The 12,131-nt window shown below is 41.1% G+C and overlaps 1 protein-coding gene across 1 annotated transcript in view; it reads left to right on the forward strand.

The window, feature by feature from the left end:
* The first annotated feature begins 5,789 nt into the window (after window positions 1-5,789).
* The window catches only part of CAVIN1 (caveolae associated protein 1), a 104,783-nt gene continuing 98,441 nt past the window's right edge, over window positions 5,790-12,131 (forward strand). The window contains exon 1 of the mRNA XM_073572338.1: window positions 5,790-6,429. Coding sequence (XP_073428439.1) covers window positions 6,004-6,429 — 426 coding nt within the window. The 5' untranslated portion in view covers window positions 5,790-6,003. The remainder of the gene's footprint in view (window positions 6,430-12,131) is intronic.

A 12,131-nucleotide genomic window follows, 5' to 3' on the forward strand; every position in this document is an offset into this window, starting at 1 on the left:
CACAATTTGAAAAAGGTTTATTAAACATAACAACCTTGTAATGGTAAGAAAGGTCTCATCTTATCTATGCAAGAACATTTTTTTCTGGAGTATTAAATAACATTTTTTTTATTTCACTGTGTTAGTTACCGTTTATGTAAACAAATATATCCTTATAATAGTCTCACTCTCTGTATCCTCCTGACAACAAGGCTGATTATGCCCCAAGAATCAGTCGACTTTTCCAAAGAATGCACCGTGTAGGTTTTAATGAACAAAGGGTGTATTTAGGAATAAGCTGCTCGTATATGCTGCGCAGAGTGTGTGGGCCGTGTGGAGTTGCAGTGTATTGACTTCTACTTAATTATGCAGCAGTTAAGTTCCTAATAAATAATTGCTTGCACTCAGTTATTAGCAGTCCTGATATCAGATTGCCCACCATAGACCAAAGTAGAAAAGTTGTTAAGTCTGAACACTGCGATAAAAGAGTAATTAATAGATACAACTACTGTGATCCCAAGAACTTACATGTAAGCTAGCTTACAGTGAATTGGATATACAGTAGATACAGTTGAATAAGAAACTCAATTGGAAATGTGTAGGAGGAAGATATTTTATGGCATCGATATTGTACAGTATAACAAGTAGATCTGTACATTAGCTTGCTTTCATTGTCATAGTGCTATCACGGGCACCGTGAAAAATTGATTGATCGTTCCTCCTCCTACAGGGTCATTACTGACAGCATATCACCAGTTGACATAGAGTGATGTGGTGCTGACAAAGATCATTTTCATATCTTCATAAAAGATGAGATTGAGCGCACACTCACTTGTCGTTTTATTGTTAGGCAATGTTGCCATGTTCCATGTAAATGGGACTTTACAATTTTTGAGCTGGGAAATGAGATTTATAGAACGGATGAGATGTCAATTCTTGCACCTACTACCTAAAATATTAATGGCATTCCCAATCTGCACTGCATGGAAACTAATGGCCGTGGATAACACTGAAGCATAAGTCAAAGAATGCAATATTTAATTTTCATAGACAGTAGCCAGTGCCATAGATCTATGATCCTTATGTGAGCTGTAAATACGCTGTTTTTAGGTTCACGTGACCACTTTTGGCTTGGATGAAGTCATGTTTCCTTCAGGATCTATCAGTATGCTCTCTACAAGTTTTTGTAATGGCAATACGAGTAAAAATAGAGTTCTTTTAGCATCATCATATAACATACTACATCAGAACCTCCCTGGCTTGGGAAATGCTATACGGTACTTGTTTGTACCAATTTATCAAATCCAGATTTTTGTCACTTGACTTGTCATCCTTTATTAATGCTTGAGCAGCTACATTTTGCATCACTGTAGTCCACTAAATTGTAATGCTGCAGTGCTGACTCCTCTAGGCCTCTTTCACACATCATTTTTTTGCCATCAGTCACAATCCGTCATTTTGTGAAAAAAACGGATCCAGCAAATGATGATGCTGGATCCGTGTTTTTCTCATAGACTTGTATTAGCGATGAATTACGATGGATGGCCCCACGTTTCATCCGTCGTTCGACGGATCCGTTGGAATTTCTTTGTCCGTCGGCCGGAGACAACGGACATAGGAACGTTTTTTGTGTACGTCGAAAAGTCGGACAGCAATGGATCCAGCGCCATCCATCGTTGGCTATAATGGAAGCCTATGGGCGCAGGATCCGTCGCTGTCCGATCCGGAGATGGATTCCGTTTTTTAAAAATGAGCATTCCCTGAAAAGTTCCTTTAATTTAACCTCTCTCTCTCTCAAAAATTCTGTTACTTTAAAATTCCTGCGGCTGCTGCGACGGATCCGTGAAAAAAACAGATCCAGTGCATCAGTTTTTTACAATCTGCGCAGGATCCGTTTTTTACACACTTTGATGGATTGCGACTGATTCTAAAAAACTGATGTGTGAAAGAGGCCATACAGAAATACCACCATGACTCCTTATTCACTGTACACAGTAGGAAATGTGGCACTGGGCTGACTTTAAAAGAGCTAGTGATGGAATAATGATCACCTCTGGGGATTTTTTTTCACGTCTTAACACTATAAACAATAATTTACTTACTATAGACACAAACCTTATAATTATTAAGGCTCCCCGTCTGCCATTACTAAATGCTCCCAAAAAAATTCTCCCGATTCTCTGAATTTTTCCCTATGTAGTGCGATCCCCATGGACCTATTTGACATCTGTCCTGCGCTGAAGAGAAGTATGATAGAGGAGAGCTGAACAGACAGCAATCAAGCCCATGGGGTTAGCACTAGTCAGTGAGTAATGGATTTGTTGCCTAAGGTTCACACGTAGCGGAACTCTCACGGAAATTACCGCGAGAATTCCAGAATTCCATTCCGCGGGAAAATCGCATTTTAATTTCCTGTGATTTTCCCGTGGAAAAACTAGCATTTTGCAAGCGTAATTAGCTTGCAGAATTGCTAGCGTTTTCCAAGCGATCTGGAGCATCGCTTGGAGAACTGATTGACAGGTTGGTCACACTCGTTAAACATAGTGTTTGACAAGTGTGACCAACTTTTTACTATTGAGGCCGCCTATGCGGCATCAATAGTAAAAGATAGAATGTAAAAAATAATAATAAAAAAAGAAAAAATGCCATCTCGCAGTCATTCGTGATGACGTCGCGCGAATGACCGCGAGACTTCGCGATCCCGCGAGAACGGACGTCATCGCTCGCAAAGGCTTACTGGGACCGGGAGCGTGGAGAGAGGCGGGAAGGCTGCGCGGGACGCCGGAAGGTGAGAATAAAAATATTTTTTATTTTAATTCTATTTTTTACAGGGATATGGTACCCAAAGCCCGGAGGACAGTCTCCTCTCCTCCGGACCGTGGGTACCATCCGCAAATGTTCTGCTTACTTTTCGCATGGTGTGCATAGCCACATGCGGAAAGTAAGCAGAACAATGCATTCCTATGGGTGCGGGATCGCCGCGATTCCGCGAAATTAATGAGCATGCTGCGTTTTTTACCTCGAAGCGATTCCGCCATGGTAAAAACTGCAGTATTGGCACAGCATTGCGGAATCCCATAGGAATGCATGGGATGCTTATTTTTCGGTTAAAACCGCCACGGAAACGCGAAAAAAACGCCACGTGTGAACTCAGCCTAAGAGAAGACATTTCTGGTCTGCTACATAAGTAGCGCAGTGTAAGATTATAATAAAGAAGCACATAGGAAATGTCTATAGCGTTATACAGGTTGTAGAATGAGATTACACTTACCTTTTGCATTTTTACCTGTATTCATGTTATCCAAAATTTGCAGGCGCAGTTGCACCACATACAGTAAATACCTGGCTTTATGCATATGATAGACCCCCAGCTTGTCAGAATACTTTCACCTGACCTTATTACCTTTTCCATTATTTCATCTTCTGACAGATTGGAAGTGGCCCCTGGACTGCCCAGAACAGCTTGGAATCCCCTGACAGGCACAGGGAGTGTTCCTGGAGGGAAAACATCTGAATGGTAATGATTTCAAGCACTTTTCCACTAGCAGAGTTTTCCATTCTCTTTTTTCCACTGTAGCCCACCCATCTGCCACATACTGGTGCATAAAACCTCATTCGCCTAGTGTCACATAGTGTACTTTTCTATTCATACTTGAAACTTCACATTTTGATACTGAGTTAATCACCTGGGGTCACACTAATATTGCAATCTATGAAACATGATATAGTTAGATTTCAAAATCAAAGGAATTAGTAGATAAGAAGAGGCAGGTTATATACACGGAGAAAAGTTTAATGTTATCTAAAGCTAATAAGTATGAAAATTGATCTAGTATGTTTAAAGGGAACCTGTCACCGGATTCGTACTACCCAAACCACGGGCGGCATTAAAGAGAACCTGTCACTAGGTTTGGCCGATAAGAGTTACTGCCACCGCCTTTCAGGGCTTATCTACAGCATTCTATAATGCTGTAGATAAGCCCCCGACCCGACCTGAAAGAGAAGAAAAATAACTTTTATTATACTCACCTGGGGGACGGTCTGGTCCGGTGGGTGTCGCAGGTCTTGGACCGGCGCCTCCCATCTTCTTGCTTCATGTGGATGACGCGTCCCTGCGTCATCCACACAGGCTCCCTGGCATCACGCTCCTGCGCAGGTGTACTTATCTGTCCTGTTGAGGGCAGAGCAAAGTACTGCACTGCGCAGGCACCAGGAAAGGTCAGAGAGGCCCAGCACCTGCGCACTGCAGGAATTTGCTCTGCTTTCATCCCATGAAGCAAGAAGGTGGGAGGCGCCATACCAAGACCTGCGACACCCACTGGACCAGAACGCCCCGCTGGTGAGTATAATAAAAGTTATTTTTCCCATCTTTCAGGTCGGATGGGGGGCTTATCTGCAGCATTATAGAATGTGGTAGAAAAGCCCTGAAAGGCGGTGGCTGTAACTTGTATCTGCCAAACCTGGTGACAGGTTCCTTCTAATTAGAACCTCGCTGCAGTGTTTCAGAGAGAATATAGTTTGATGAGCCCCGCTCGGCTGTTCACAGTGCTGCTGCAGGTGACTGACAGATCTCTCCCTATATACACACATGTGGGAGACCTGTCAATCACGTTGAGCAACGTGGGGAAAAGCCGGCTGAGAGCGGTGCTGTACTAGTCTCCTCTCTGCCTATGGTCCCTGGCTGGATACTCAAACTATAGTTTCTCTGAAACACTGGATCATTTCAGAGAAAAATATACCTGGCTCTAGGGCAATTGTGCAGTGAGGCTCTGATTAACGCTGCTTGGGAAGTATAAATTAGCTTACAGGTTCCCTTTAAAGGGGTTGTCCGGGCTTTTCACATAATCTCAGTACATATCTGGGCTGCAGAATTATGACAATAAGTAATTTACTTTCTGTCACTAGTTTGCACGGTTTTCTAGATATTCTGAACAGAACGTCCAAGGGGGGAGCGTTATGGCATTGAAATGAGAACTAGTCGTAACCTCCTACTCTACTCCAAACATGCCCTCTATAGCAACAACCCCACCCTCCATAGCTAGTTTGGACGTTCTGTTCAGAATATCTAGAAAACCGTGCAAACTAGTGACAGAACGTAAATTACTTATTGTCATAATTCTGCAGCCCAGATATGTACTGAGATCATGTGAAAAGCCCGGACAACCCCTTTAATATCTCTTCTGTTACACCCTTAATAAACGGGAGTTATCATCTGGTTACACTTTTATGTAATAGTCAAAACCCTTATACTGTATATACTCCGGTGCCTTTTTGTATCACACTAATTGATAGTGTAGTTTGTAGGCCATGTTCTTTTCTTTTACAAAGTGTAACTTTGTCTTAAAATGTTGCACAAGTAAAGGATGACATAGGACAGTGCATTGCTGAACTTGTTCAGCAGAAGATCCCTGAATTAACATTCTGGAATAGAAATAGTTAACATAGGCCGCCAGATTTTGCTTCTGTGGACAAAATTTACTGTGTTGTTGGAAGATCTAACATTATTTTGATCATTTTAACCCATTGTTTGTGCCTTTTGTCAGTGAAAAGGTTAATGCATTAGGAATCCCCATTCTATGATAAGATCCTGTGTTCTCCTCTCTCCCTCTACTGGTGCATTCCTCAGCCTGTGCTTGCATGCAAGGAGACTAGTCACCTCCCTCATAACTATTTTAATCATTTCAGAACTAGGAGAGAGAGAGGTTGGGTCTGCAGCTCCCTTCTCCAAATTACCCTGGGTGGAGTTATCCAATGACAGGGATTCTGTGAATATAGGCTCTCCCCCCTCCTCTCAGGTCCAACCCTACCAGTACAGTTATGCAGAGCACTGCGATTCTGCATAGAAGCTCACACACACACACAAACACATACACACACGCACACGTCCCATGCTAGCTATTTCTGGCCAGCATCCCGGTTACCAGCATTGTCAAAGTTTCTGGATCCCACTCCGCTTGTTTTTCCTCCTGTTTCTTACTAGCTTAAACAAGTTTATATTTTCGCCAATATAAGGCAGCTGCTAAAATGGAGGATACCACCTTGCAGATAGTCGAGCAGCCCTCCATCATCCCTGATACACCTCCAGGAGAAACTTCAGACAGTGAACCCATCAAAGCAGACCAAATCAATGGAGTTTTGGTGCTGAGCCTTCTGGATAAGATTATAGGAGCAGTGGACCAGATTCAGGCGACCCAAACCCAACTGGAGACAAGACAACAGGAGATGGAGAATGTAGTGGGTAGCATTCAAGGAGAACTGACCAAGTTGACCAAGTCCCATGCCACTACCAGCAATACAGCCAGTAAGCTTTTAGAAAAAGTGAGAAAGGTGAGCGTCAACGTCAAGACAGTACGACAAAACCTGGAGCGGCAGCAAGCACAGATCAAGAAGTTGGAAACCAATGAATCTGAGCTGCTGAGGCGCAGAAACTTCAAAGTCATGATCTACCAGGTGAGAGCAGCGTCTACATATCTGTGCATAGCATCATACTACACTCCATGACATGTCTTCCACATTCATTCTCTGAAAAAAACAGTTACATCATCTAGTATAAGTCAGATACCACATCATCATTATGATTGCAAATGTTGCTCAGCCATATAACCAAAGACTGTGAATGTGGTTGCAAAGAGATACAACTTTGGTAGGTTATTGCCAAATGGTTGGGTCATGGTGGCGGTAGCTTGCAGATTTCCACCTTTACGATTCTTAGTTGTGATGCTGTAGTGTAACATTGTGATCTCATGTAGCCTAAGCGTGCTAATCCTTTATTAATTTAAATGCCCTTAATTATATTATTGTCAGACATCATTGTACCTCCATACGGTTAACATTTCAGGTAATTGTTATATTTGTGTCTAATGAGTACACAAGTTGTGGCCTCCATTGTTGTGAGTCCATTAGTATATCCGACAGGTAAAAACAAAAGTTCACGCAAATCTCATTATATGTATTTGTGACACTTGGACTTAATGAATTAGATTTTATGCAAGCTTCACTGACTATTTAAAATCCTTTGATTTTAATGCTCCTTATGTAACTACATAAAATCTAGTCCACAGCTCAGGCATAATAGGGTTAAAGGGTGTGAATATGCACACATGCCAAATAACTCTTTTTAATATCATATTTGATCAAAGCACTTGTAAAAGCTTAGAAATGAAATGGCGTTGTGTGATAGTGCCCATTACATGTATACAGTAGAAGCGCACGCCACACATCACCGATCCCTCCAATATTCTAGTTAGGGTTCAATATATGCCTAGAAGAGTCACCGCTTCACACCATGAAAGTAAGCCACTATTTTTCTCATCATGCATGAAATGTTATTTAATATCCCCGCTAAATTAAATCTGCAAGCTGCATAACTGGGTAATGTCTGTTATAAAGAATACGTTGAAGTTATTTGAAAGATCAAGTTGGTGACAGTTGTCGACTGCCCAAGTATTTGTAAAACGCAGATATTTTTGGCATGACAAGTCAGCCATCTTGCCGCATAACTTTCTTTGCACAGTACTGAATCACAACAATGTATCGAGATTTTATTGATTTGGGCCCTCAGATCTCAGATGTTTAACCTAAATCATGTTGAAACCTATACAACTAAAGGGACAAAACATGGCATTGTTCAGGATTGTAAGAACTTTTCCGAGTTTTTGTTTCCCAGAAACCTGGTCATGAGCCGAATCAGGCATTGCAGTTTAGCCCTATTCACTAGAATATGGATAACCTGCGGCAGCAGAGACAGCTGTACAATATGACGTTTCTGGAAAAAGCAGACCCTTTTTTTCCTAGTACTGAAGTCCCTTTAGTTCTGAGCTTATATAAAAATTCTCCATGACCAATATCTAAGGAACGCCCTGTTCTGGAATGGCTATAACCATGTGCCCAAACCCTTAGATATGTTTGCTCATGAACGATTATGTGTGGAAATCACAGCTGTGTGCTTAGGGGATGAAGTTTATATTCCATCTCAGCCATAAAAACACAAAGTCAAGTGGGCTCTAAATCATCCACCAATATGTACGTTGGCGTACCCCGTTGAATGGACTTGCTTACATGGGTTCAGTTAGAAGACTGGCATCGCATATTGTTTTAGTCCATACAAATACAGAGGCCATCAATATGTCACTTATGGTATGAGCCCATTGGAAAAAAATCAAGGCTTGAAATGTGCCACCATCTTTATGAACAACATCACAGGTTCTAGGACAACAACTCCGAGTCTCCTTTTTTTTTAATGGAAACACAGTCAAATTTCTTTACACTGAAATATTGCTGCCTATAAATGATAGATTTTGCCATAGTCACCTAACCCATAAGTAATTCTAGGGCTATGTGCAGATTCAGAACATCAAAAATGTGGAACATTTCCAGTTGGAATGATTTTTCCTTCACATTCCCACCCTTATCCATTGTCTTTTCTCCAACACATAAAACATCATTTATGGAAAAGTAATGCATTCTTTGTGTAAGCCAGACAGGTGTGAATATTATATATTATTGCACCTGTTTCCAAACTCCAGTTTTCGCTTTAAACGTCATAGCCTGAAGACAGAAATTCTACTTCACCATTGTCTCACTGATGTAGTCGGCTACATCACGCCATGTCTGTACCTTGTGTCCTCTAATGATAAACAGACCCTGCCGAGAGAATCATTACTAACTAGAGAAGAACCGCACAAAATAGACTTTTATCGTTATGTATTTTGACTCTGCATATAAACTTTGTGATAGGGCATCCTGCCAATGGGATAAGTGCACTCTTGCATTTTCCACTGACTCACAGTTTGTTGGGTGTCCTAAGGAATGGGGTGTGCACACAGGCAGAGGAATGGGGTGGGACCGCCTAACTGTTTAGCCCTTGGATCTTTCTCGTTACAATTTATGAGAATTTTAACATAAAAGACAAAAATACGGGTTCACCTCAATAGCTTTTATTTTTCATGATTTCCCCTCCCTTTTGCGCATGCGCCTATATGTATCATACAGTGACTTAAAGGGCAATGTTACTGTAAACTGCTTCAGGATAAGTGTTAGGGCTCGTCGGTCCGAATGCTGTGCGTCAAAATAAGCGGACCAATGTTATTCAATGGGGCAGTGCAGCTAAGCGATTTTTTTTTTCACTGATCGAGTCAGCGCATGAAAAAAAATCTCACCCTTCACTAGTTTCTTCCGTAAATCAGATGAAACTCACCCATGCAAGTCTATGGGTGCGCCAAAAAAAGTGGAATGCCATAGAAACACAGTATCGCATCCGATTTTTAAGGATACATTGCAATTCTGAAAGATAGGAAACTGTAAATGATCAATAGCTGATCAGTAATAGGTCGCTCTATGAGCATAGACAGCCATGGAAATCTGCAGCACAGGTTCTGCTTATACAAGAAGATGTGCTGCCAAGAACGATGATCTTTTGAGCAAACAAAAACAACATTTCACCCACTGAGTGATCATTTTGCTTGTTCATCGCCTGTTTGTACTGCGTGATTATCAGGACCGTGCGCTCCTTTGTTGGTGCAAATTTTCCTCTTGTCTTGTTGCAGGGACATTATGTTATACAACATTATGGCCTTGATTCATCAATTTTTCGCCAGTAAAATTGTTTGAAAATGTAACCAAATTTTTGTGTAAATTGTAGTTACACAAAAACTTTGTAACTTTTAGTGCTTTTATGCCAGTTCCAGCCTGTTCTTTGGTGAGGGTTTTTGCCTGAGCATGCCCAACAAATTCATTACAATTTAAGTCACAAAAGTGCCATAAATTACAACAGGAATTTAATTCAAGGGGTATAGTTTCTCCTTGCGGAGAGTGACATGTCAAGCATGCCGGGATGAGGAGACTTTTAAGCTGCGATGCTCCTCTGGGAAATATGCAAGTTGTCTCTTCCGAGAGGAAGATGACTAGAACTCTAGCGCCACCTATAGTAAGTAGCAATCCTTAAAGTCAATGTCGACCCTTTAACGAGCCTTGTCACATGACTTAGGATAAAAGCCAAATCCAAATCCAGAATCTCAATTTGTATGCCCATTTGAATTTCGCATATTGGCACACAGCAACAAAATAAAATTGGAGCATCTTAGTCCAGTGTACACTTCATCAGGACTGGTATTCAAAATGCTAGTCTTGAATTAGCGCCTATATGTCTAGATATATTCATACATGACCATTCTGCTGTCAGCCATCTTTCCGGACTCTCAAATAAATGCTCAGCCAAGCATTCAGCACTGATGTGTTCACGGCAGAGAGTGGAGTAAGCCGATGTCAGACACCTGGCAGCCACTTATCTTCCTGGAGCAACAAAGAATCAGGAGTTTAAATTCAAACTGTCCAATCCTTACCCCCCACCCAAAAGTATATTAAAATTATGCACAAGTACTAAAACCTGTGCCCTACTAGTTCAGTTGAGGCTTAATTCACACCACATTTTGACATACAGTTGACAGTAAATGTATAGCGCTACAAAGGCATGTGGATGAAAACTTTACAGTAGTATTAGACTTCTTTGGATGGACAAATGCCACAAGTGTATGCATGCATATACATCTGACAGGTTTGCACCTGGTCTCCTTGGGAGAATATATTGATTTTTCTTAATAAAAAATTCACATTTGCACAAAAATATTAGATATTTTTCAGTTTCAACACAACTCTGCCACTTTTCTTAAAGTCTTCTTCACATGACCGTATAAAACACGTACATGAAAACGTGGTACCAATGTCATCAGTGTGTCATCTGTGTGTCCTTTTGACCATCAATGTCTTTTTACCATCAGTTTGTCATCCGTGTATCCATTTATGCCATCCGTGTGTCATACGTTTATCCATTTTTACCATCAGTATGTCATCCATGTATCCATTTTTACCATCAGTGTGTCATCTATGTATCAGTTTTTACTATCAGTGTGTCATCTATGTATCAGTTTTTACCATCAGTATGTCTTCCGTGTATCCGTTTTTACCGTCAGTTTGTTATCCATGTATCCATTTTTGCCATCCATGTGTCATCCATGTATCTGTTTTTACCATCAGTGTGCCTTTTCACTTCCATAGATTGAAACTATTTGGACTATCGTGAGGATTTATGTTACATCAAGCAAGTATCAAATATTTGTGCTATCCCTCACCCATGGGATGCTAGTTATATATATGTTTTCAATTGATGCAAAGAAAGAATAATCACACTTTTCAAATGCATTTTGAAATTGGTTCATGTGCCTTGCTTGCCCCTGTAAAAAAGGGACTGCACACAGATGACAAGTGAGAAAAAAAATCATCCGAGTTTTCTGACAAACTCTGAACAATGTTTTTTATAAGCTTTTGTAGGTTCACACAAGAGTTTATATAATTGTTCAAAGTTTGATCCCAAAGACTCGGATGATTATTTTCTCACTTGTCATCAGTGTGCAATCTGTGTACAATCTGTTTCTTACAGCAGTGGAGCAATGTTGGGGTTCATAGAGGGCTATATGACGTCTCATACTGTATATAGAAGGGCTATGTGGGGGCTCATACTGTATATAGAAGGGCTATGTGGGGGGCTCACAGTTTTTATATAAGGGCTATGTGACATCTCATACTGTATATAGAAGGGCTATGTGACATCTCATACTTTATATAGAAGTGCTATGTGAGGGCTCATACTGTATATAGGGGGCCACATGACCCACCCCTAGTCTAGTATATTTATTTTATAAAGTCAATGTCAAAATGTCTACTTTGACTAACAATATGCACATTTTAACATCTGGCGCAGAGTTACTATCAAATCAAATTATGTAGTAATTACCTCAGCCACATCAGGATCTATTCAATAGTTTATGAAGTTTATGTTTTGGTATCTGTTGACAAATGCACTTTAACCCCTTAACGACCGCCGATACGCCTTTTAACGGCGGTAATTAAGGGTACTTAAACCACAGCGCCGTTAATTTACGGCGCTGTGGAGTAAGTAAATAGCGCCCCCCAGTGTTGGATTTTTACCGGGGTCTCGGCTGCCGGGGGTAGCCGAGACCCCAGAGAACATGAATCTGGTCAGTTTTTACCGACCCCGCTTTTGTGATCGCCGTTATTAACCCTATAACGGCGATCGCAAAAAAAGCCGTGATTTTGCATTTAATTTCTCTTTCCTCTGATGTGATTGCACATCAGAG

This window comes from Dendrobates tinctorius, unplaced genomic scaffold (assembly GCF_039654945.1).
Source record: "Dendrobates tinctorius isolate UK_male_01 unplaced genomic scaffold, ASM3965494v1 ptg000032l, whole genome shotgun sequence".
Lineage (NCBI taxonomy): Eukaryota > Metazoa > Chordata > Amphibia > Anura > Dendrobatidae > Dendrobates > Dendrobates tinctorius.